Source organism: Daphnia magna, linkage group LG10, assembly GCF_020631705.1.
Source record: "Daphnia magna isolate NIES linkage group LG10, ASM2063170v1.1, whole genome shotgun sequence".
Lineage (NCBI taxonomy): Eukaryota > Metazoa > Arthropoda > Branchiopoda > Diplostraca > Daphniidae > Daphnia > Daphnia magna.
The window spans coordinates 4170390-4196500 of NC_059191.1; the positions used below are offsets into that span (position 1 = coordinate 4170390).

The following is a 26111-nucleotide window of genomic DNA, read 5'->3' on the forward strand; positions in this document are numbered from 1 at the left end:
TCTTGTCTTAGTGCGTCCCGGTGGAATTTGTTCCGTGGAGGCTCTCCTTGTAGAAAAGGGGCTGATGGGGCAAAAAGTTCCGGGGCGGATTGTTGAATAGAGGCGGGTAAGTTTACAATAGTAATGGGCGGGGATGGATTTGAGGGGTTTAATAACGCGGGGTGGCCTACTTCTATATCATTATCAGATGTTTTGGTGAAGAAAGTGAAAGGGCTACAAGTACTTAGAAAAGAACAACAAGGCATGTTTCTTGCAATAAGGGAACGTACTCCACAAAAATGAAAGAAAAAGAATCCGATAAATCCCATCCCTAGAAGACTACAAATGCTACTTGACCACCTAAGAATCTTAGACGACAGGGAAACGTTCTTTTCTTTTTGGAGTGAGGAAAGAAGAGTGCTCATGTGAAATGGATTTCCAAGGTCGATGCTATGTTCTTCTTTAGCAGCAGCAATTATATCGGCGATTGCAGCTGCGGTGCTCATCGGGTGGGGGGTTAGCGCGGGGTGTAAACTTAGTGCGAGTAGCTTATCAATTTCATACGGCAAAGTGTTGATCCAACTATGTCCTTGGATTATTACACCGGGGACGATTGGATGCCAAGAACTATTTTTGTAGAAATGTGCTCGGCCGTTAATGTTGACGAAATTTTTGTGCCAGTAACAGGGGGTGTAAGGCGTCAGTTCCCATCCTTCAGTGTCTAAAGTGTAGTCGCCGAGTTTGGGTTGAGGACCACAGCTTGTGATTTCAGTGGTGATCGTTGAATTTTTCGGGGAGCATTGATAGACGCTGATCGATTCACCAGTGGCTATCAAATTTAAGGTAACTGGCAGCAAGCCATCCACTGTGTTGTGCGGTGGCGATAGCAGTTTTGTATGCCAGCACTCGATTTTCACATTGCAGAACTCGAATTTCTCGAGCCACTCCATTTATTCCATCGGTAGTTCGGTCTCGTGCGTATTGAAAATGTGCCGCTCCGCTGATTTCAGCCCGGATAATGTCAGCAATTTTTTCGATGTCTTCTTCCAGTGTTTTACTCGGATGAGCATTGGTATCAGTTAAAGAATGTAAACGTAAAATAACTTTGTCCATTCCGATTACTTGTTTGTAACTTTTTTCGGATGAATTACAATATTCCTTGTTAGTTGTATTGTAAACAAAGTCAAGTTGTTGTTAGACGTCACGAATTCTTTCTATTTCACTGTTGTTAGTCAGGTAACGTTGAGCGATACCTGTTTCCACAAGCCTTAGTTTGCACTGTTGAACTTCTCTTAACGATTTTTTCCAGACAATGGTCACTAGGTTTTGAGAAACGGATCCGTTGATCCCTCCCGGTATATCGCCAATGGGTGAACTTATCGTACAGTTAGCGCACTCAGTTTCTAAAGTAACTTCTTCTAATCGACAGTTGATCAGCTGATCAGCTGTGACTTGAAGCCAGCTACCCTGCACATTTGGAATACGTTCGAACGACCACTTATTGTTTCCTAAGTTGTCCATGCTTTTGTTATGGCACAATCGGGAATCACGCATTTTTTCACATTCATGTGCATTGACTTCTATTGGCACTCTTGATTGACTTGGAGTTTGCCAACCCCAGAAGTCAGTATAGATGTGTTTCTTTTCTAGCCATATGTTACACGAATGGCCAACAAAACGGGTGATTTGGGGAAGAGTAGAATAGACATCATAATATACTGGAATAGCGGGAAAGGGGCTTATTTGATAATCACAGTCATCGCTAGTGAATTTTAGGAACCCTTTTGGCTGAGCAGCCGTACAATTACAAATAGTGATGTTAAGAGCATGGAGGCGACAGAAAAACGGTATGATGAGGAGAGGTAGAAGACATAATCTATGAGAAAAGTAATTTCAAAATCAATATCAGGGATCCATTCTATGAATTATTAAGATTACTAATACAAAGTTTTTTTTTCAATTTAAACACGGTTTAAAGATAGTCAAATTGATTCGGACGTAATTTACAAAAAAAAAATTTACAGCAATACAATTTCAGAATTTGACAATTGGTTTTAAAAGATTCCGAGGACGTAACCCGAGGCGACGCTCTGGTTGTATGGGTAAGGTTAACGTCCCTGGAATCAGTTTGTAAGGTAAGGAAATTGTTGGTGAACTTATCATTAAATTTGGAGTAGGAGGAATTGTGGGTGGGGGTCTCATCAAATTTTGAGTAGGAGTTTCTTTTTTAGAAGGAATTTGTTCTAACTCAGATTGAAGGTTTGTTTCTAGGGGTAGAGGAAAAGTTTCGAGTTCATCTACGGTTTCTTGTACGAATTTTTCTGCTTGTTTCTCAATTCTTACATAAAAAAAGTCGACACCTGGTTCGTCTTTCCAGATCATTGACTCAACGAGGGGTTTTATTCGATTCACATGTACAAGCTGAGTTTGTTTTCCTACGTCTTGTTGTATTTCCACAGTACTATTGTTGTTTATTTTCAAAATTCAAAAAGGGCCTATAAAACGAGGAATGAGTTTTTTACTTATTCCCGCCAAGGCCGTTCGCATATCCAGTAAAACTTTATCTCCTACGTTAAATTTTTGCTCTTTTACGCGTTTATCATACTGGGCTTTTTGTTGTTCAAGAGCTTGGGAAAGATTGATTTTGACAAGTTGAAAGGCTTCGTGTAAGCGTTTCATAATTTGACTTTTATAGTCTGAGGGAGTAACTATTACTGGGGGAAGAGGACGGAGGAATGGATCAATCGGCATGACTGGATCACGACCGTGATTTAGAAAATATGGAGTCTCAAGTGTTGACGAGTGGACAGAATTATTATAAGCGAAAACAACGGGGCCTAAAATATCCTCCCACCGCTCGAATCCATTCTCCAAATATTTCCTTATCATTTCAACAACAGTTTTGTTGAATCGCTCTGTTTGCTCATTAGTCTGAGGGTGTTACGCAGTTGTTTTCATGCGTTTAATGTTTAAAGCTCTACAAAGCGCAGAAAATAATTCAGAAGTAAAATTCCTTCCTCGATCTGTAATTATTGCTTTCCGGGAACCATGATGTAAAATAATTCGTTCTACTAAGGCTTTACTAGTACTGAGGGCGGTACAGTTGGTAAGAGGAATGACTTCTATCCATTTAGAAAAGTAATCCGTGATTACTAATATACAATTGTTTCCTTGAAGTGAATGCGGTTTGATTGGACCTAGGAAATCTAAGCCCAATACTTCAAAAGGTCTTGTAGCGAGGTCCAATGGGTTGAGACAGGCTTTCGTACTGTGCACTCGACGTCCCAGCTCACAAGGTTCACAAGAAGTGCAATATTCCTTAACATCCCGTAACATGGTAGGCCAATAGTATTTGTCCCTTAGACGAAAGAATGTTCGCCTAGTTGCCATATGTCCTGACAATGGGGAATCATGGTATTCTTGTAAAAGTTGCTTTCTCAGAGAAAGTGGAACAACCACTTGACACTGTTCAAAGTTTCTTCTTTTCACTGACGTAGGTTCGTAGTGTTTACATAAAAGACCATTTTCTACAAAGAAATAATCTATTTCACTGACCCAAGAAGGCATCGGGCCATCTTCTTTTTTCCAAGGTTCATTTTGTTCCAAAAACGTAACGATTGCTTTGCACCGAGAGTCTTTCTGCTGTTCTTGACACATTACGTTGTCGTCTGCAGGAATGGCAGATATTAGATTCATCGGTATTCTTGAAAGAAAATCAGCATTTTCGTGTACTCGACCTGGTCGGTACTGAACACTGAACTTCATATTTGATAACAAGATCGCCCATCTACCTAGTCACCCTGTTTCGTCTTTAAAAGTCTGCAGCCACTGAAGAGGCCTGTGATCGCTTACAATAACAAAAGGTTGATCTTGTAAGTAATGTCGGAAACGTTTTATCCCAAACACTACTGCTGCGGCCTCTTTTTCTATTGTCGAATACTTGATTTCCCCTTTATTAAGATGTCTGCTTGCATAGGCTATAGGTTGGTCCTTTCCGTCTTTCATCTGAGAAAGGACGGCTCCTAAGCCATATTTACTTGCGTCCGTGTAAATCAGAAATTCCTTTGAAAAATCCGGATATATCAAGATAGGTTCTGATATTAAACATTGTCGCAAGTACTCAAAAGCTGCAATTTCATCTATTTTCCAAGTTACACTATCAGTAGGTTTTCCTTTAGTCTGTGATAACAAGGGGTGGGCGATGGTAGAGAAATTTTTTACAAATCGCCTGTAGTAACTGGCTAGTCCCAAAAAAGATTGTAATTCTTTTACTGTACCAGGTCTTTTGTAATTCACAAGGGTTTCAATTTTAGCAGGGTCTGGTTTTATTCCTTCAGCCGTAATTACGTGTCCAAGATAGGAAACGGATTGCGCTAAAAATTCACATTTTGACAATTTCATTTTTAGGTGCGCGTTTTCTAAGAGGGAAAAAACAGCCAGTCTTCAAATTGCTAAAATGCTCTTCAATTGTTCTTGAAAAAATTATTATGTCGTCAAGAAAAACGAGACAAATTTTTCCAATAACTCTTCGTAAAACTGAATTCATCAGTCTTTGAAACGTTCCCGGGGCGTTGGTTAAACCAAAAGCCAAACAATTCCATTCGTATAAATTGTCATCGACTATGAAGGCTGTTTTTTCTTTGGATTCCTCCTCGAGCTCAATTTGCCAATATCCGGAGGCAAGATCTAATGTGGAAAAATACCTCTGTCCCACAAGTAAATCTAAAACGTCGTCAATACGAGGTAAAGGGAAAGAATCTTTTTTTGTAATTGCATTTAATTTTCTAAAATCTACACACAAACGGACATCCCCTGTTTTCTTACTTACTAATACTATCGGGGCTGCCCACGGGGACATTGAATAACGAATTATTTTATTATGCATCAGTTCCTCGATTATATTTTTAGCTATCTCTTTTTGCTTTTGAGACGTGCGATATGCCCTTTGACGAATAGGACCTTGTCCTTGTCTGTCAATGACATGTTTTACTAAAGAAGTATGGCCTAACTCACTTGTTTTAAAAGCAAAACTGTTATAATCATTTATTATTAATCTACGCAAATTCTATTTGTTTTTCTCATCTATGTCTGGAAGAGCCGACTCAACGGCTGCTGTGTTGATTGGAGTTGAAGCTACGCTAATTGAAGCCATTGTTTTAACAGGCTTTCTTGAAGGTCTGGAAATACGAAGGGTTCCTAACACTGTAGGGCGAGGTAGAAATATGGTTTTATCTCTTCCATTAACAGCCACCACACGGAGCGAACGATTTGGTGTCGTAGAGATGTAGGGTTCCAAGCTTAGCCCGGAGGGAATATTACAGCATCTAACAAAATGACAAGTATTGAGAGGGTTGAAAGGGTGAGTTTCCTCTTCTCTAGTCTCTAGGAGACTAGTAGAATTTGGAGGAATTCTCAAAGATTTGCTAATCACAAAGGGATTTTCTGTTTCCTGGAAGTGATCAATTTCCGGGACTCGGTAGATGGACTGTTGTTTTCCGTTATAAATAAACTGATGCTTCCAAAGTGCATCGCGCCCTAGAACGCCATCTTCAACAATTCCATTTACGACTATGAATTTCTGCCTAAGTGCTTGGCGTGGCGTTTCTTCTGCCACAAAAAAATTAACGGTGATTGTGCCTTCCGTGACGAGGCGCCTGTCATTTATGCTGAAAAGATCCACATCTACCTCTTTAGTGAAATTAATTAATTCCTTTCCTTCTTTAAGCTTATGAAAAAATGTGCTGCTAATAACGCTTCTCTCGGCTCCAGTGTCAAACAGCGCTTTAACAACAGAATTTCCTATTTTTATTCTTATCCTAGGAACTGTAGATTTTACTGCTAAACTATTTATATAATGTCGGGGCTTTTTCTTAGTTCCACCGAGGGGCCCAACGCTTACATCGGTAGTTTTTAGTTTCCCCTTTCTTCAAACAAAGTTTTTTCCCATTTCCGTCATAACCCTCTGGAGGAGTGGGTTTCAAATTTTTTATCTGGGGACAAAAGTTTGCTCGGTGTCCAATTTCTTTACAACGAAAACATTTATCATTAGCTTGACTCTCCCTTGCTTTACAATTGTTTATTGAGTGATAGCCCCAATCGTTGTGAAAATAACAAAAATATAAATCCCCTGTTTTATTGATTGGAGGGTTTAACTGTGGTGAGCGCTGCGAAAAACTCACGTTTCTCCTGGTAGATAATTGCCTTTGCATTTTCTCCATGTGTTCTTCTAAATGTTTTTGGTGGGTGTTTGATTCCACCTGGGTACTAAGGCGATCTAAAGCCTCCTTTACTTTAGTCAATTCTCTATTAGGTTCGACGTATTTGGCCTGAAAAGCATTTAGTCTGGATCTAACTTGGGCTTCTTCTACTGCCATGGCCGTCATTTCAGCTTTTTCTATGAGTTTTTCAAAAGTTTCGAATTCTTTATATTTTAGTCTGGTCTGGACGTCGAAAGACAGCCCTTCCAGAAATCTGTCCATCATAATTTGCTCTCTGCAAAAAGCTGTTGCTTTATCTATCGTGGATTTTATAGGGTACGCTAAGTGGAAGGCCTTGCGTATACGATTCGCATAACGTCTCATATTCTCTTCGGGTTCCCGTTGCATATTATGAAATTCAACGCTTTGTTTAGATCTGGTCTCTGTAGAGTGGAAAAGTTTAATTAAACGCTCCTTTACTCTGTCATAAATTTGTGCGATAATTGGGTTTTCAAGTTTAAAGTTATCAAACTCATCAGCCGCTTCACCATACAATTTGGAGCGTAGTAAGAAAATTTTTCTTGACTCCTCAAAATCGCCTAAAACCAGTACTGATTCTAGATGTGCAAGCCAGTCATCAAAGCGACCGGAGCGATCACGGTCTACGTAAATTCCGACGTTACTAAATAACGTCATTGCTCGGCTTTGTTGTAACTTTTTATTTTTATCGATGGCGTTAGAAATTAAATTGTTTGTGTTTCCTATACTGTTTACTTTTGACGGACACATTACTAAGGGATTCATTTTAGGAATGGAGCTGGTAACTGAGTACTTTGGAGTTGCTCCGTTATTACTTTGCTTATTGTACATGCTTGGGATTTTTACACTTTGTCCACTTAACGCAAGTGGTTGTGTATTTAAAGGGGTTGATGTAAGATATGAAGGCTGAGAGCTAGTTCTAAAAATAGGCTGTCCATTATGCTTCGTTTTCTGAGAGAAATTAATGCAACGTTTAGTATTCGTTAGAACGTGTTGCACAATACAATCAGCTGCTTTAGAAGCATCCTCATAATTCATTCCGGATTCCATCAAACGGCTCAATTCTTTTACGTATATTTTAATGGGCATGTCTTGGTTTGTTTCTTCTGACGGTTTGTTTTGCATGATTTTGTTTGACTGCTCAACGATCGACGCTGGAGTAAAGGAGACTTTCCGACTTTGTAGTCCTTGATACGGTAAATAGTTACACGGAGTGGACGCTAACTGTGATTGAGGGATTTGAGTATTCATACTTGACTGTGAATGATTAACCGCCGGACAAGTGATTGTTGTGGTACTAGGGGTCAATTTAGGACAATCTAAAGGAATCTGATCACCTTGCGTGTGGATTTCCGCTCTTACAATTTTGATGGGTACGCTGTTTTTAGTAGTTTCCTCCTCAGTTTCGGGTGTTACTAAGGATTGGGGCACTAAGTCTGATTCTGACCTACTTTGTTGTTCTCCCGAGTGCACTGATTCATACTCTGAATCAGTACTTTCGTAGTATGTTTTTAGACCACAGTGCTTAAAGAGTTCAATTGGTGTCAAAATTGTGGGTTCGGTTAAGAGTAATGCTCTTAAGGCTGTTCCTACTTCTTTGTTTGTTAACTCTATTTTTTTTTCACTTCGAAGTAAATACTGAAATTCAAAAATAAGATCGTCAACAGGAATTTCCGTTATTCTCGTATTTCCGTATTGCTGATAAAACCATGCCCGATCTTGGTTCTCTTCATTTATTAGTTCTAGGTTTTGGAAATCTATAGAGATATCTTCTGTGTTTTCTACCCTATCTGTTGTTTTTTCAAGGTCCGTAATTGCCCGAGCCTGTTCTAGTAGTTGATTATATGATAGCAATTCTCTTGTCTCCTCGCCTATCAGGGGTTCGACTACGGTTTCGTCTTGTGATGATACTTGCATATTAAGTACTTCGTTCAACTGTCATCATTTCTCAATTCTTTAATTTCATTGGAATCAAGAAGATCAATATCGGATTGATGTGGGCTATCACTATCTAGTTCGACACCTAGATTTTCGTTATTTCTCAAAATTGACGTCGACCCGCCTCCTGATCGTAAGGAAGTGAACCTTTCACGTACTGATCGAACAAATCTTTGTATTAGTGGCCCTTTTCTTACAGATCTTCTTTCTAAAGTGGTTTCTAAACCGCTATCCTAATTTGCCCTCATCTTTTATAACTACTAGAACTAATTAATTAACACGAAGGAAACGTCGGAACTTTGACTTTCATTACAGGACTTTCTGCCAATGAAACATTTCCAAAAGTTATTAACACCGTAATCAACTAAACTTAAAGTAACCTTAAATCCCGAAGGTGCCCAAGGGGCTTTATCCCATAAAACTGCCCCGCAAGATTGAAAACCCGATTGCAAGATCAACACCAAGAAACCAGATTTGAAAACCCTTTTCTCTCATTTTAAAATTGATTATTTACGCCCTGTAGAAGAAGAATTCATAAAAGAGTACGTTAAAGTCATCAGGCCCATTTCGGAAGCCTTGGATATTTTGCAAGCCGATGTTGAAGTAAATGTTGGTTACCTACTTCCAACTTTAAAAATATTACTGGATAAAATGGAAAGTTTGAAGCACAAATCGGACGTAAAGCACTGCAAGACCATTGTCACTACTATTATCACATCAATAAAGACAAGATTTGCCGAATGTTTCCATGATGACGACCTTAAGATCGCCGCAATGCTGAATCCACAGTTTAAGACGTCATAGATTGAAAATTCCGACAAAAAAGAAAAGATTGATCTTTTGATTAGGGTTTATCTTTCCTTTAAGGAAAAAAATCCTGTTGAAGGGTAGGCACACCGGAAGGCACCCGAGGATCTTCCGTTGATTCAAAGAAACGAGCGGATTTCGTCGTTCCTGGGGTACCATGATCCAAGAGACCCGACAACCAAGGGGAGAATCCTCCCATGCGAAGAATACTTATCATATTTCCTCTGGTAGGCATTCTCCATACTCCCTGGTTGATCATAGCAGACCACGACGTCGACCATCACCCGGGAACTGGATAGTTGAAATTCAACATCCGGTCTTAACCTTTGCCCTGGGATGGCATTGTTGATCGTGACGTCGTGTCCCTGCTTGACTAGCAGCGACTCCAAGAGATCTTGGATGGTGTTGTGCCTCTTGGTGGCGGGCAGGAAACCTTCTTCACAGTGGTTAAGCACATGAAACCCGGACTCGTTTTCCTTTCCGCATCGGCGGCAACTCGTGTCTTGCTCCTGTGAGCAAAACCACAAGTTTCCCCGAAGAGGAAGGATGTCGAGCCGGGCCCTGTGAAGATATCTCCAGTCTCGGAAGGAGAGGGGCGTACGGCAGGATACCAGGCGAGCCATGTCTTTCGACTTGTCTTCCAGGGAGAGGCCAGTGACAACTACTCCCTGGTGGCTCTTGTCGGAAATTAGGTTCCTGGTATAGCGCTGCCGAGCTACTTTCCGAAGTTCACGGACTGCCTTGACTGGGCTTACTGAGACGTCATCGGCGACAATTCTTAGATTTTCGTCGCCGGATACATCAATCCGCACACCCTGTCGTTTGCAGCTTTGCGAGCAAGAGTCCAAAGATTGGACCCTGCCTCCACGTACCTCAGTATGTAGAGCCCCCCATCCACGGATCCCGAAATATATTCCCTAACTGGCAACACTCCTGGATGCTCGTTTCTGAACCCTCGCCGGATGGTGTCATGGAGCTGCTCTCGGCATATGTTCCTCACTGTAGGGTCTCTACAAGTGAGGGGCTGAGGACCCTGGCGACGGTCCAGATATCGGCATCAGATGGGGGCATGTTCCTAGTATTGGAAATATTATGACAAAACCTAATAAGTTCTATTCTATCAACATTTTCAACAAGAGAATATTCCATCTACTGAAGCAGGGGGAGTAGCGGAAGCCCCTGAATCATCGCAACATCACACATCAACTGAAGTGGAATTCCCTATCTCAAGAAATGAACTAGTTCCTGTCTCGATACCTATTACTCCCACTGTTAACGAACTTATCACTGTTGTGGGATTAGATCCGAGTATGCAAGTACCTACATCTACGGTACGTAGATCAGCTCGAATTCGAATTCCAAAAATTATTCAGAGCATGGTTTCCTTATCTGAAGTGGTCGATAATCCATACGAGCCTATCGACTACCAAGATGCCATCTCCTGTGAAGATGCACAACTGTGGCGTGAAATGATGGATGAAGAAATACAAGCTCTAACTACCAAGAAAACCTGGATACTGGCTTCTCTACCCCCAGGTCCCAAGGCCATAAAGTGTATGTTTGTCTAAAAAAATACAAACCAGGATATGAAGCAGTAGCTTCGAGAAGAAAAGTATGCCTCGTAGCCAAGGGATACTAACAGCTACCTGGTATTGACTACACTGAAACGTTTGCCCCAGTAGTAAAAATGGAAACCTTCCGGTTGGTTGTGCCCTTTGCAGTAAAACAGGGACTTGAAATCTCTTCACTAGATGTTTGGGTAGCGATTTAGATTGCCCTTTTTTATTCCACAACAAATGTGGGTAGTGGAAGCCGTTGTTATCGAAAAACTGTGCCCTTCGTTATAATAAATAATTAATTAATTATAATGGGCAATCTATTTCACATTTCACTAGTTTTTCTACATACTGTCGTTTGTCTTTTTCATCAAATCCCTGTGCATAGTCACTTAATTCACAGATTGTTATAATGGGCTCCCTTATCAGCCCGCCAGTTTCCTCTACAACATCCATTTGTCGTCTACAGAAAGTAAACACGTCTACAAAGAAATTAATAATAAATAAAGTACAGTCTATATCGAGGTCAAATAAAAATTACAAGATTACCTGATAACGAAGGAATTTCGTGATCCAATTATGAATGGGACGGAAGATAATTTCAATGGAAAAAATTAAAACTAAAACTACAACGGGCGAAACTCCGTAAGCCGCCATGCAAGAACTGTTACTAGTTCGTGTCCAATTTTTTTTTCACAATTTCATCGAACTGGCAACTTCGGACGTTAGCCAACTCTATAGATAAGCTAGTTATTGACAATAGGGAAAAGTAAAAAAATATACAAGAAAAGAAATAAATGAAGCAAATCGAGAAAAAAAATTTGCAAATTTTTTGCCATGTTTTTTTTTTATAAATTAACAGCGAACTAATTGACATAACGGATTAAAATTGTCACAACATGCGCGGACAATACATATAAACACACGGTACAAAAAAAATTTAGTACCATTTTATCAATTTTTTAGGACACTGTCTAACATGGGACAGTGTCCAAAGTGGGAACGGTCTCCCCTACTACATCACCGATGCCGATTTTTCCGGTATTTTTCTCAATAGATGGCGTTTACTGTAATAGTGATTTTAACACAGGTTTAAGGGTAGTTCTGATACGTGTTATACGTTTTCTCGTTTGTCGTTCTGCCGATCTCTTCTAACGTTTTTGTAAAGCTGAGATAACGGCTAACTGGTTAATCATGTTTTTGCGACTTTTTGGTTTGTTGGTTACGTGTTCCCCCTTTTTCTTCCTAGCAGTGGGTACAGGGCCGGTCCAGTTATAGAACCGGCCTGTGCGCTTTCTATAACTGAATGGTTCTATAACCAAGCACCCGATCTTAGTGCCACCTATCGTCGGTTCTTTCATCCCTCAAACTTTGATGGTCTCTTAGAATGTAAGGGCACATAACAGAGTGGTAATGCTGTTCGCTAGGGATCTAGAGTCCCGTGTTCGAACCGCTTCTATGACTAAATTAAAAAGATTTTAAATATATGTGTAATATAGTCTATGGATATGAATGGTGAAATAAAGTGTATCTTCATTGGTGTATCTTCAACAGTTCTTCTAGTTCATCAAACCACTTCCTCTGTGGATAAATCTCTATTACAGCAAACGCCATCTATTGAGAAAAATATCTGAAAAATCGGCATTGGTTGTGTAGAACAGTCTAGTACACATGAGGTCATTTTGATAGAATCCCTATCGGGAAACTTGTTATAGTTACATAAATACACAAATAAAGATAAAACAAAAGGAAATCAAGTTTTTCAAATGAAAAGTGTGCTAGTTTGACAGCAATATGGCAATTGAGTTGTTAAAAAAACCATAGTATGTTAAAAAAACATAAGTTTTATTATCATATTAATAAAAAATTTTCTTCTTGTTCTTATAGTTGTAAAATAATCATTTAGGCAAAAAATCTATAAACGGATTAAACATTTTCACTTAGAGATAAAATAAAAAATTTATAAAATTTTACTCACATTGATTTAAAATAGACTTAAACCGTCATACTCATATCCATAGATCTCTAGACGGAGTTCTTAACCACCACCCCAATACCGATGCAAATTTGATTGCAATGGTGAAATGTAATGATAGAAATATTACTTAGAGGACACAAATCTTTTTCAAAGCGGTGATTTTTTACACTTAGTGGAATTATTTAACTAAAAGATAAGGATTCTAAGATACTCTTAATAAAAAAATACAAGGAAACCCTGTTTTTTCTTAATCTTGTATTTAGGTTTTCGAAGCAGTAGCAAAAGCAAGCGCCACATGGTGTCGACGTAACCCTTGTTTTTCCTCCGATTAGTTGTTGCTAGGTAACGAGTCACCGCCATAGGAGGTATACGAGTTTACAGGCCTTAAGCATAGGCCTTGGGCGATGCGTTGCCTGGCGACAAGCCGACAACCATTCAGAGGCTAAAACTGGGCTACGATTGCGCTATCTGGCGCTTTTTGCTGCTACTGCATCGAAAACCTAAATACTCGAGGGCTCTCGGTGTTCGCGCAGTTCCCTATAGAGCAGTAAAACATCCTGCGTTGCGCGTTTTCCACAAATGCGCAAAATCTCATTTGTGTCCAAGTTGGTCTGCTGCGGCTGCAGCGTCTTATGGAGAAACCATCTTCTTCGCGTAAAAAATTAAGTTTTCATAACTATAATTTAGATTTCCCTCTTTTCTTCCTAACAGTGGGTACCCTATTCATTATTTCCTTTCCCTTTTTTTTTCTAGCCCCAGTTCTATCTAGTTTATTTTTATTTTATTATTGTTTGTAAGTGGCTCGTCTCTGTTAGCCGAAGAAATTCGTTTGCTGCAAGAAATTCGTCTGCTACAAGCGGATGAGCAACAAACCATTCACAAACAATAGTGAAATAAAAAAAAACAGATAGAACTGGGGCTAGAAAAAAAATTGGGAAATGAAAAAAGGAATAGGGTACAGTGCCGGTCCAGTTATAGAACCGCCTAGCTATGGAACCGACTCGGTTATCGAACCGATTTTTCTTTGCCGTGTTTCAGCACCACCGTTGGCCGTATACTGGTGTAGCCACGGCCATTTTAACTCCCCCTCTCGGATTTTTTCCCAAAAGTTTATGCCAATTTCGCGTATCGATTGTGAGAAAATGAGGCAAGATATCGATTAAAGTGTCCCATAACCGTAACTGCCACCTATGAATTGAGTTTTAAGGGTTGTTATTGTTATAACAACCCATATGTTTATGCAAACATTTTTTCACACTAATTAATTAAGCCACTTTTTGTTTACTTTCTGAAGTACAGACGACGAAAATGAGCGAAAACATAGCGAAAACGTAATACATAACAAGTTCACAACACAGCCGCTGTGGCGCTTTCGTTATGGGACAGAAAGACTTTCAGGCCAAAAAGGCAATGGGAGGGCCCGCCATAAGCGTGGCTACACCAGTATTCTATTACTCTGATTGGACTGTTCGACATCTTTTTTCGTAATTGATTTTATCGTGCAACGCAGCATTCGATGGCTGATTCTGTCTGCTATGACTGTATTTTATTATTGTGGGAAATATGAATAAATTTAAAAGTTTCGCTGAAAAAGTTAGTGTTTCGTTTCACGTTATTCATCGTTTTGTTTTTTGTGTTAGTATAAAACTATTTCGTGTTCCGACTCGATATCTGTAAAATTTATTTAATTTAGACTTATAGTTTTTCCGCAAAAAATTATTTAAGTTTTACATAAATCATGGAGGTGGGGGTTACCCGATACCTGTGAAACCGCACCGACCAAAACAAAAATTTTAAACCGGTTTACTACCTTAGTTAAAATTTTTAATGTAATAATTTTGAACAAATGGATAGATCTTATCAAGAGCTAGCTTTAGCTTTAGTTTCACGATCCGTCAAACCACACCGACAAAAATATCCAATCGGTTTACTACTCGGTTAGGTATTTGTTAAGCAAAAATTTAACGGAATTGGATAGCCCCCATCATCGGCTATCCATTTCTGTAAAATTTGTTTATTTAGACCTAATATTTTTACCTATGAAGCTATTTTAATTTTGTGTACTGGGATAGAGGGATTACCCGAGACACGTTAAACCGCACCGTCCTGCCTACCTGAAAAATAGCTGATCGGTCATTACTTGGGTAGGTGCTTTTCAAGCGGTTTTCTTTCGTTCAAAATACCCCCTTTAAAAGATATGACCCAGCCTTAACTTAAAAAAGGGTGGGCAAGTGAAGGAAAATTTATAAAACTATAATGTATTGCACAAAATAAGTCAAATATGGTACACAGTAATGATATCTGGTTTTGGAACCGGTTCCAATACCCGAATGAGTGGAAATTCACAATTATTACAGTAATTTTAATGAAATAATACCGTTGCTTAATTAAGTAATATTCTATTAATTAAAACAAAATTATAAAGTTAAAAGGCATTGTATTACGGAAAGGAAACAGAAAGAAAAATAAACAATAGACCGGGGATGATTAATTGATTTAAGGGATTGATTTGAATAAGGGATGATTAATTATTTATAAAGACTGGAGAAGACGCAGAATGTCTTAAAGTGTAGTATTCTAGAACATTTCCTGAATTGGAAAAGTATTACTAGGGTAAATAAATCAAAAACCCCCTTTTTTCGTATCTCCCCCTGCAATCGAAACCCCCCTGGATTTTTTTAAATTTTGCAACGCAGCATCCGAAACTGGTCTATAAACAAAAATAATAACAAACTCAAAACAAAAAAATAACGGCTCGGGGGTATTGTGTTTTTTGTGCCTGACAGGGTTCAGGTCACTGAACGAGATGGAGTTGCAACTGAATGCGTAAGGCAAGTTGGGCTAGTATAGCGAACTGAGCTGCCTATCTCTTGCTTAGGGCTGTGGCCCGGGCGATGAAAACCCGGGCCACCGCCCGGGCTGAACGAAAAAAAACCCAACCCGACTCGACCCACCGAGGCATTTTTTTTAACGGGGCGGGCGATGGGTCTAACCAACTGGTCCGCGGGCCAACCCGAGATGTGGCGCCATCTAGTAGTCAAATAAGGAATCTAACAGCTAGAAAGTGCCAGAAAGATCTGGAGGATAGGATAGCCGCAGAATTGCTGACATTCGATGTTCAGTCACCACGTTTTAAGTAGACGCTACTTGTAGAGCTTCAGAAGTCAGAATACGTGATTACGTGAAGGCAATATGTCTAAACGTAAATCTACTTCTAATGGCGAAGAGTTATCACGTAAAAGTCAAAGTTCGTCTAACTCGAGCAATTCTGCTGGGAAAAAGAGAAGTTTACCTATCAACCTTGACAGCGATGAAACCGACGATGATGATGAGATTCCTTCAAGAAGCACAGAAGTAACCAATCAGTCCAGTTCTGCTCCAGCTAAAGGTATAAATAGTCTATCTTTTAATGGCTGTTTAATTTAATGGGTCAAATTTAATTGTCAAAATATCTATACAGATATCTCACAACCTGATAGTGTGCCATCGAAGAAAGGAAAGCAATTCAAGAAAAAATCATGGATTTGGAAACATGCTACATTGATTAAAGTTGAAGGACAACCTGACAAGTACAGCTGTATGTACTGTGAGAAGAAATTTCTTCGGAATGGGACAGGAGTTATTTCAAGACATTTAAAGAACAAACATAATGAAAAGGTAAAGGAGAGCAAACAGTGCACTCTGACCTCAAGTGCAAAACTAGTCGCACCCTTCAAGGTAGTCTCTTTTTTATTGTGAACCTTTATGCTAAAGCAAACATTAAAAATGTATATCGTGTTTCAGTTTGACAGTGACACATCACATCAATTGTTCCTGCAATTTATTGTAGCAAACAATCATTCGTTTTCCTTGGGAGAAGAACATGCATTTCGCTTATTTGTTGCCAGTCTACAGCCATTGTACAGGCCCTTGTCAAGAACTTCTGTGAAAGATAAGTTGATGACAACTTTCATTGACGCAAGAGCAAAAGTTACTGCCACTCTTCAAGAAGCCAAGGTAGCCCTGACAACAGACTTATGGACCTCGCCAAATAAATTGGCATTTATGGGAATCACAGCTTCGTACCTGACGAAAGCATTCAAACCGATTGAGGTGATAATAGGTTTCAAGCAATTGTTAGGGGAACATTCTGGGATGAACATCGGCGATTCTTTTTATGATACAATTAAGTTGTATGATCTCCAAGAAAGAGTACGTATCAATCATCTTTAATAACATTTACCTTTTTGCTTATAACTTACAAGTTATCCATTCTTTCGTCCCCAGATGTTATCTGTAACCACAGACAACGCTAGTTCTAACGGATGTTTCATTGATCACTTGGTTCATCTCACAAGAAATAATTCAAGACCATTCGATAAAGATATGTGGGTCAGATGCTTTGCTCACGTGTTGAACATCTGCGTTCAAAAAATTCTTGAAATAATATCGCAACTTCTCCAAAAGGTGATGAAGCATAAAAACCCCTTTGAAATTTTTTAGTTTGTCCCTATTTCTTAATACTTTTTTGTTTACAGCTCCGTGATCTTGTCACCTCGATCAGAGCTTCGCCTCAACGTATTCAAAAATTCAAGAAGATCTTAAAATCATTTGGATTAGAAAATGAAGCTTACGAACCAGGAGAAATCGCGGCCACCAATGGTGCTGTCATCACTGGCGATCTTCTCCCGATCCTAGATGTCAAAACACGATGGAGCTCAGCGTATTTCTTCGTCAAACGAGGTGTCAAACTGAGAAGGCCCATCGATGAAATTGCAAAGGATGTTGATCTCCGCAAAAATGAATTGAATAGAGACGAGTGGAGTGTCTTGAATCAAGTTCTTGTATTGTTGGAAGAGTTTGCCACAATTACAAAGTATATTGAGGGAAGTGGATATCCCACTTTATCTCTAGTTGTACCGATGTACAATCGGCTGTTGACGATTTTGGAAGACGTTTCACACCATCTCCATCGATCAATTTCTCATCCCTTGATTGTAAAGGGAGCTACTGCTGGCCTGGAAAAACTATCTGCCTATTACGACAAAGCATCCCATATTATAATGGCTGCGACTTTCATGGACCCAAGACTGAAAATGCAATATTTCATTGAAAACGGTTGGAGTTGTGGGGGAGAATCGGGAGATGCATTTCAACCCATTGAAGAGAATCTTATCGCAAACAGAGTGAAGCCAGCGTGAATTCATCTAAAGTACGCTTTACTCACCCACATATTCATCAATAATTTGTTTTTTTTTTAGTATACTATCGGTCTGGAAGGATTACAAGCTAAACGATGTGCCCATGAATGCTGGGATAAATGAATTGAATGGGGCCAGCGAAAACGTCTCTGCGTCCACCATGACTGACAAACAAACTGCCAAACGACCTACCTTCGACCAAACCTATATTGCTAACGTCCTCGGAAAAAATAGACCATCTGAGACGCTTGTAACGGATGAAATGGGAGAGTACGAGATAGAGAAACCTGAACCGTTAAATTGTGATCCCACTGCAGTCTACACTTATTGGGCAAACAGATCTTGTCGATGGCCACGATTGGGTCAAATGGCTAGAGATCTCCTCAGCATTCCAGCGACAAGCGCAGCTAGCGAGAGGGCCTTTAGTGTTGGCAGGGATGTTTTTGGCATTTCGAGAATGAGCTTGAAACCTGAGACCGTTGAAGCCCTAATCTGTCTACGTTCATGGTACAAAGCAGGATTAGTGGGGGTAAAGGATGTCTACGATTTCTTGGAAGAAAACTTTGACACCTTACTTTTGGAAAGCGAAGAAGCGAAGCGATGAAGAAGAAGAAGAAGATGATGATTTTTAAAAATTTTGTTTTTGTATTTGCTGTTCGATAACTACAGTTAATTCGGATGTTTACTTCCAACACTTACTTCCAAGTTTCTTTTCGTTTCATTGATGTATGTTTACATCAATTCTCATGTATGAATGTTTTTTTGGGGGTTCATTTAAAACAAAGAATACAAATTAAATTTGTAAACGTTAGACAATTTTGCCAATTATTGATAAACAATTTAAACATAGTAAGAGTTTAAAAAAAGTATGATTGACCCGTTAAAAAACCCGGGCCGTTACCCGAACCGTAAAAATTTTTTGACCCATGGGTTGGCCCGGGCCAAACCCGGTCACTCAGTTGGCCCAACCCGCTACGACCCGCGGAAAAGAAAAACCCGTCTAAAAAAACCCATTAAAAATAAACCCGCTAAAAACGTCCCGGGCCACAGCCCTACTCTTGCTGCAAATTGAGGCCAGGGACCTGAACCCTACCAGGAGTTGTCGTCATGTTTTGCCTGACAGGGTTCAGCTCCCTGAAGCCTGAACGAGATGGAGTTGTTTGATACCGGGTAAAAAGGGAGATCTGGCAACTCGTCTAGGGTTTTTTATTTTTCAGTCGTGGAAGCACTGAACTCAGTCCTGACAGCAGTTATACGAGAGTTTAGGCTTCTCCTTGGATTTGAATAAATAGTTTGGCGGTAAAGAATACAATAGTCAAAATTTGCAAAGGGTCTGTTTCAACGTACAATGAATTCTGCAAATAAAGTTGCTGATATATTTGGCGCTGCAGGGCTAGGTAGTTACATGCTAGTATTTTTTTTGTTATTCCTTAAAATTATTGTTGTCTTTGTTTTTTGTAGCTTTCAGTACATTGGGAAAACTGACCATGCAATTGCACTCTTCAGAAAATGCCAATGCTGGGTAACTATTTTCAGATATCTTGAGAATTTAGCTGCATGTATTTTCATATAATTTGTTCCTCATAGATCTAAATGGAGTGAAGATGAAATTGAAATGCTAAGAAATTCTATTAAGAGATTTGGAGAAGATCTCGAAAAGTTATCAGAACACATTAAAGACAAAACTGTGTAAGTTGAGATAAAAATAGTATGACAGATTGCTGAGCTCAGACATTAATTTCTATGCAGAACCCAAATCCATGGAAGTTTGAAGAAAAAGTGTTTTGAAACTGCAGGTGTTTCATTACCAAGAGTTATTAATCAGAGTAGTACACAAACAAATTCACATCAGAACATAGCTTCTAGCCCTCAGCAGACAGTTGTAGTTGTTCAGCAGCCTCAAATGATGAACAGCAAACCCACCGCCGAAGTTACACTAAACATGTTGAATGCTAGTGAGAATGAAGTTGATGTGGAAGGTTTGAATTTCGAAGGTGCAAATGAAGTTGTCACATAATGTGAGCCTTTCGCGAATTATCTAGCAATGAAGCAAACGTATAATACAAGATTTCGAAGCTGTAAAATGAAACGTGTATTATGTTGCAAACAAAATGCATCAATATATTCTAATGGTGCTCAGTCATTGTGTTCTGAATCTTTCTTTTTCTTCTTCTTCTTTCCTGGCTCGAGCTCCTAAAAAATCAACATGTTATTTAATGTACTGATGCAACAGGTTTAATCAAATCAAGTTTTCTTCCCATTATTAATCTCTTTAAATATGTCACTATCAAAATAACCCAAGTTTAAGTTACACAAAAGGACAATTGTAATGAATTTACCTGCATTGCTGTACTGTCCTCTACATTCAAAGACTCATCATTGGTAGAGACTTTATCTTTCTTCTTCTTCTTTTTTTCTTTTGTTTCAGTTAACGACTCGGGGGTTGCATCGACGGCTTCGCCACCATCACCAAGTAATTCCTTATTACACACATGTAGAATTTCGACCCTTTAACCTCCATAATATCCAGTATAATTTGTTTACCCTTTCTTTATCCTTTTTCTTCTTTTTTTTTTCTTTTGTTTCCGGCATAGATTCTAACTGGGACTCTGCCACCATGCTCGTTTCACTCAACTTCCGCTTTCTATCCTCGATATCATCAGACTGCTCAACTTTTTCCTTTTTGACGTTGCTAGAAATATACCATCCGGATTATGACGTAGAATTATTACCGAGTATAAAGCTAGTACTTAAGATCCACGTATGAGGTTAACCAATCTTTGGGTGTTTTATCATTTGGCTTTCCATACTGGTCCAACAATCCTTGTTTCACCATAGATTTTTTCACAGAAGCCTAAGGAAGAAAATTGTTGTAGCAACATTTAGTTTTCCTGATAGCAACGTTCTACTTTAGGCCCTAATCCCCATTTTCTAGGGTAGGTGTCACGCTCCATAACAACACGCTTAATTTTGGCCACTATTCCATGGTCACACGAAGCCATAGTTGTCGTCGTCATCAATGCAATGGCAAGGGCGATAGCTTCACCTTTGGTTGTGACTATCACGATCTCCTCATTCAACTCAATTCCGTTTTCATATCGCAACACACCCGGCAGCATGATTTTGGCTCCATAACAAACGGCATTCACCTGTAGTTTCGTCGATAGATCCATTAAAAAAAAAAAGAACTTTGTGAATTAAATTTATACTTACAGCACTGTCTTTCATGATGATACGTTTGTGAGACATCATCAACGCTTCAAGGGGGCGAATCACTCGCCTCAAATACGTCTCGTCCTTATGATTATCATGTAACCATTGGGCATCGATAACATCATGCATAGTCATTAATCCTTCTTTTTCACTTTGTATCCCTTTAAAGGTGAAAGTTAATACTTAACATAACTACGTACAAGCTGTCTTTTACCAGAACGAACTCTTCTTAATTCTGCCATCTGAGCTCCAACACCTAACACTAATCCGAGATGGACGCAATGGGTTCGAACGTACGTTCCGGCCTCGCAACTAAGCCAATATACACCCATATTTCTCTCGGCATCGTATTCATGGAACTTGGTTTCATAGATGGTTCGCACCCGAAGTTGACGTTTAACAGCCGAAATTAATGGTGGTCGTTGAAAGAGGGCTCCAGTCAACTTTTCTAGAGCTCTTGGAATCTGAAACAGAACAAGACATTTATAATAATGCCTTCCACTAAAATAGTGAATTATCAGTTGTAAGATGCTTCATCGACTAAGTTGCCTTCAATAACTTAAGTTAACTACTTACAATAAACTTATCACCAAGCACCATAATTGTCAGTTTTGTAGTTGTGAGAAAACATACCTGGTTTGTGTCTTCAACAGAGGAATGAAGCTTAAAAATGGCAACATACTCTTTACCAGCACCCTGTTGAGATTTAACTAATCTTGTAGCACGATCGATGCAAACAATCAGACAACCTAGAACAATAGGTTTTTGAAGACGCACAACAAAAAAATGTATCAATGTTCACACACCTGTCACTTTAGGATCCAGTGTGCCAGAATGGCCTGTTTTTTCACACCGTAATATTCTCTTAACCCAAGCAACTACTTCATGTGAACTTGGATTAGACGGCTTGTCAAGATTAATAAAACCACCATGAATGTAATCCTTAATTGGTCTCTTCAGTGGTGAACATCCATTTGGAAGAGGGGTATAGTGATTTGTCCTGGTGTTCAACTTGTCAAAATTCTGGAAACAGAAACTTCAGAACAATTTACTAGTAACACATGTTATTCAGTTTCTTACCTTAAGTAACAACGGCCACTGTGAACAATCAAGTTTAGCTACTGGCTTTTCTGATGGTTCTATGACAAAGCTTCCATCTCCTTGGATGTCTCCCAGTGATTTCTTTGACTTCTTAGTGCTTTGCTTTTCTCCTAGGATTTCTAGAATAGAATAATGAAGACGAACACACAACTGAATCTTCAAAAATTTTATAAGAAACACTGCTGGCCGTTTCTTACAATTTAAACGATGGACAATTGATGAAAAATTTTACTGGTTACAAAGGCTTTTTTTATTGTCAAGGATGATATAACTAATTGTTGGTTACTATGAAACTTTAGACAATTTCATGAAGAACTTACCGGAAGAATACATCGTGGTTCACACGTGGTTCGAAATTCTGTGTTTAAAAGCTAGAGGCCTGCTACTAACAGCAATGAAACTAATAATGAAAAGCGGAAGACTGAAGGCATTGCCATTTTTTAATTTTGTCCATTCATCTAATGTTTGTTCTCGTAAAATAGTATGTTTCTAGGCAAATATTTACAATATTACCATTGAACATTTTGAAAAATTTGAAAAAGAATTATTATTAATTTAACTTTAGTACAAAGTATTTTAATTTACATGTAAAAAAAAAAGAAATAACCATAGCCATAGCCAACCTTGTTGATGCACTGGCGCTAGCTTTGTATGGGTGCGTTTTATCGTCAACCTGTAGTTGAGCTGCTCAACTTTTTGGTTGACCATAAAACGGTTTTTACGTTGGTTGAGTAGAACTTTTTGGTTGAATTACGCAGTTAACCATAAAACGAAAATTGATCTCAACATATTGAAAGCTCCTCATCCTTCCCCATCCCTTTCAGAAATGCTTAATTGTAAATTTGATAGAAATTTAAAAAAAAATAAAGTTTTTGGAAATAACGGTGTGTGTAAATTTTTCAAAAATATTGATAATAGTATTACGTAGTTTATTGAAATTTTCTCAAATTTTTTAATATATTGATTAGTGTGGAGTAACAGACGTAAAACGTCAACATGAAAAATTTGTAACAACAAAATGCAGATGACACAATTTCTTCAATGTCTATTCAGTAGTTATTTACTTATCTCTAATCTAAAATTTCTGGAATGGTAATAAATGTTAATGTAGGAATTATTACAAAGTTTAACATATTTTTATTTTATATTTTTTTATTTTACATATTTTTATTTTTTAATTTTATATTTTACCTCTTGGCCTGTTTTAAGGCCTAGAGGTAAAACCTTCACACTTTGTATTCATTGCGATAGAAAAAAAAATTTACAAACGTGTACCACGACCCACGTGTCACGTTCCTATCTAATGAAAGCCGTCTGCTGTGATGGCTTGAACAAAAAAAAGGTTGCCAGATTAAAGAAAATAAGAATTATTATAAAGTGGGAGGGTCAACCCAGAGTAATAGAATACTGGTGTAGCCACGCTTATGGCGGGCCCTCCCATTGCCTTTTTGGCCTGAAAGTCTTCCTGTCCCATAACGAAAGCGCCACAGCGGCTGTGTTGGGAACTTGTGATGTATTACGTTTTCGCTATAGACCAAGATCGGATGCTGAGTTGCCAAGGCTGAATTCCGACCTGGGGTATTTTTCCTCTCGGGCCCTATAGGAGGGAAATGAAAAATAATATATTTAATTAAGTTGTAGTTAGTTTTATTACAAAATCTTTTGGAATCGTGTACTATACCTCTGTGCTGATATAATACAAAAATTTTATCTCCAAAAAAGCTGTTATTTTTCCAGGAAACTTTTTGAAAGGTACTTGTTTACCTTTCCACAACACCCCCTCCCCGTATTACAACTGTAGAACAAGAAGCAGACGTTTTTCTAAGTAAATTTCTTTTTCCTTATGAATAAATCCTTTAGCATAATCAGATAACTTAAAAAGACTAATTGTGTCAAATAACTCATTACTGACATCACAAACTACACTACTCATGACATAAAAAACGAAAACAGTTTGACACTACAGTCACTAGTCACAGTCAATCACTTTACGTCTGCTACGGTACATTGTAAACAAGTACCTTTCAAAAAGTTTCCTGGAAAAATAACAGCTTTTTTGGAGATAAAATGTTGTGTATTATATCAGCACAGAGGTATAGTACACGATTCCAAAAGATTTTGTAATAAAACTAACTACAACTTAATTAAATATATTATTTTTCATTTCCCTCCTATAGGGCCCGAGAGGAAAAATACCCCAGGTCGGAATTCAGCCTTGGCAACTCAGCATCCGATCTTGGTCTATGTTTTCGCTCATTTTCGTCGTCTGTACTTCAGAAAGTAAACAAAAAGTGGCTTAATTAATTAGTGTGAAAAAATGTATGTATAAACATATGGGTTGTTATAACAATAACAACCCTTAAAACTCAATTCATAGGTGGCAGTTACGGTTATGGGACACTTAAATCGATATCTTGCCTCATTTTCTCACAATCGATCCGCGAAATTGGCAACAACTTTTGGGAAAAAATCCGAGAGGGGGAGTTAACATGGCCGTGGCTACACCAGTATCCAGTATTCTATTACTCTGATCAACCAGTGGTCCCACTTCGAAAATCGGGAAAACTTGGAATTTTTTACAAAAGACCTGAAAAACCTGATATCCAGATCACTGTAAACCTGCTGAAAACTTGCACATTTTTCTAAAAACCCTACTAAAAACTTGAATTTTTTTTTAAACCTGAAAAAACTTGCTGAAAATTTGTAATATTTTCATGAAAATGACCTTTTAAGTCTTTATCTGTATTTCAATTTCAATTTTTGAAACAGTTGAACATAGAAGATCATTAAGAATAAGACAAACAGAAAACGTTAACTGGATTAAATATTATGGAACGAGAATCACATTGTGCATCACGAAAACTTTCGATTTTCATTGGAAAAATTATCAGAGAAATTCTCTGATAGAAGGAAAGGACTTCTATTTGACTCCATCACTTTCACCAGGATCGACAACTGCATTAGATTTGACTTTTGATACTACTTCAAGTTGTTCGTCAGGAAAGATATGATTGTAAGCGCTTTTTCCTTCATTTAAAAACCATTTTTTAATATGCAATAAACTCACGAGTGTGTCATTTTTTTTTTCGTCAGTTCAAATCTGATGTGGACGAAGAAGACATGATTAATTGGGGCCAACTACTTTGTTTAACACCAAAATTCTGAGCAAAAACGAAGTAATAGTTTAAATAAATATAAAGGATCTGAGGCTTTGAGCATGGTTTTTCCTTTTTCGTTCAGCAGAGCAGACAATTAGACGAAAACGACAAGGCGTAAACGCGGCCAATTCCAATTTTTTGTATGTGGCGTTGTCAACTCATCTAATTTACACCTTTTTTTTCTTAAAAACTGAACAAATGTCCAAAAAAGACACAAAATAACTGAAAAAACTGTGAAAAACCTGCAAAAGTGATAAAAACCTACAAAAACTTGCAAACCTGCAAGATAAAAATGAAAACTTGTCCAGACCCTCAAAAACCTGCAAAGTGGCAACACTGGGGTCAACCAACTTGAATTTAGGGTGCGTTTTATCGTCAACTTTTTAGCTCAACGCGAACCTAAATTGAGCTCAATCAGTATTTTTTCGTTAACCAATTCGTCACAGTTGAGCTTTATTTCCGTTTTATGGTTAACAAAAAGTTCAACCAAGGTTGTGATCGACCAAATTTTGCGAGCTCAACCACAAAAGTTCAACCACAGTCCAGACTGTGGTTGAACTAAATTCAAGTTGGTTGACCCTCCCACTTTATAACAATTCTTATTTTCTTTAATCTGGCAACCTTTTTTTTGTTCAAGCAATCACAGCAGACGGCTTTCTTTAGATAGGGAGTTAGGGACGTGGCACGTGGGTCGTGGTACACATTTGTAATTTTTTTTTCTATCACAATGAATATAAAGTGTGATGGTGTTTTAAGGCCAAGAGGTAAAATATTAAATAAAAAAATAAAAATATATAAAAAAAAATATAAAATAAAAATATGTTAAACTTTGTAATAATTCCTACATTAACATTTATTACCATTCCAGAAATTTGAGATTAGAGATAAGTAAATAACTACTGAATAGACATTGAAGAAATTGTGACATCTGCATTTTGTTGTTACAAATTTTTTATGTTGACGTT

General features: G+C 38.3%; 4 protein-coding genes across 6 annotated transcripts; 2 read left to right on the top strand and 2 right to left on the bottom strand.

Moving 5' to 3' along the window:
* Positions 1-5927: 5927 nt before the first annotated feature.
* On the bottom strand, positions 5928-6911 carry LOC123476946 (the record flags this gene model as incomplete). The annotated part of the gene is made up of 1 exon (XM_045179961.1): positions 5928-6911. A coding segment is annotated over exon 1 (945 nt), but the record flags the coding sequence as incomplete, so codon positions are not given.
* An 8635-nt stretch (positions 6912-15546) lies between these two features.
* Positions 15547-18485, top strand: LOC116922515 (putative AC transposase). 3 transcript variants are annotated; one of them, XM_045179811.1, is made up of 6 exons: positions 15547-15882; positions 15955-16211; positions 16278-16685; positions 16761-16940; positions 17012-17670; positions 17735-18485. In XM_045179811.1, the coding sequence occupies exons 1-6, from the start codon at positions 15687-15689 to the stop codon at positions 18276-18278; spliced, it is 2244 nt and encodes a 747-aa protein (XP_045035746.1). In that variant the 5' UTR covers positions 15547-15686; the 3' UTR covers positions 18279-18485. The 3 variants fall into 3 exon arrangements, with proteins under 3 accessions (XP_045035746.1, XP_045035747.1, XP_045035749.1); XM_045179812.1 differs by having other exon boundaries at positions 17012-17659; positions 17735-17931; XM_045179814.1 differs by having other exon boundaries at positions 17012-17685; positions 17735-17873.
* A 393-nt stretch (positions 18486-18878) lies between these two features.
* On the top strand, positions 18879-19813 carry LOC116922361 (chromatin complexes subunit BAP18). Its single transcript, XM_032928762.2, has 4 exons — positions 18879-19071; positions 19136-19196; positions 19262-19363; positions 19424-19813. Exons 1-4 carry the CDS (start codon positions 19023-19025, stop codon positions 19689-19691), a joined length of 480 nt encoding a protein of 159 aa, XP_032784653.1. The 5' UTR covers positions 18879-19022; the 3' UTR covers positions 19692-19813.
* LOC116922306 (H/ACA ribonucleoprotein complex subunit 4) lies at positions 19743-22428 on the bottom strand. Its single transcript, XM_045179563.1, has 11 exons — positions 22309-22428; positions 21968-22107; positions 21694-21910; positions 21521-21636; positions 21102-21351; positions 20888-21048; positions 20584-20823; positions 20425-20528; positions 20219-20366; positions 20014-20154; positions 19743-19867 (listed from the first exon to the last, which is right to left on the bottom strand). The coding sequence occupies exons 1-11, from the start codon at positions 22319-22321 to the stop codon at positions 19811-19813; spliced, it is 1587 nt and encodes a 528-aa protein (XP_045035498.1). The 5' UTR covers positions 22322-22428; the 3' UTR covers positions 19743-19810.
* Between the last annotated feature and the right edge of the window lie 3683 nt (positions 22429-26111).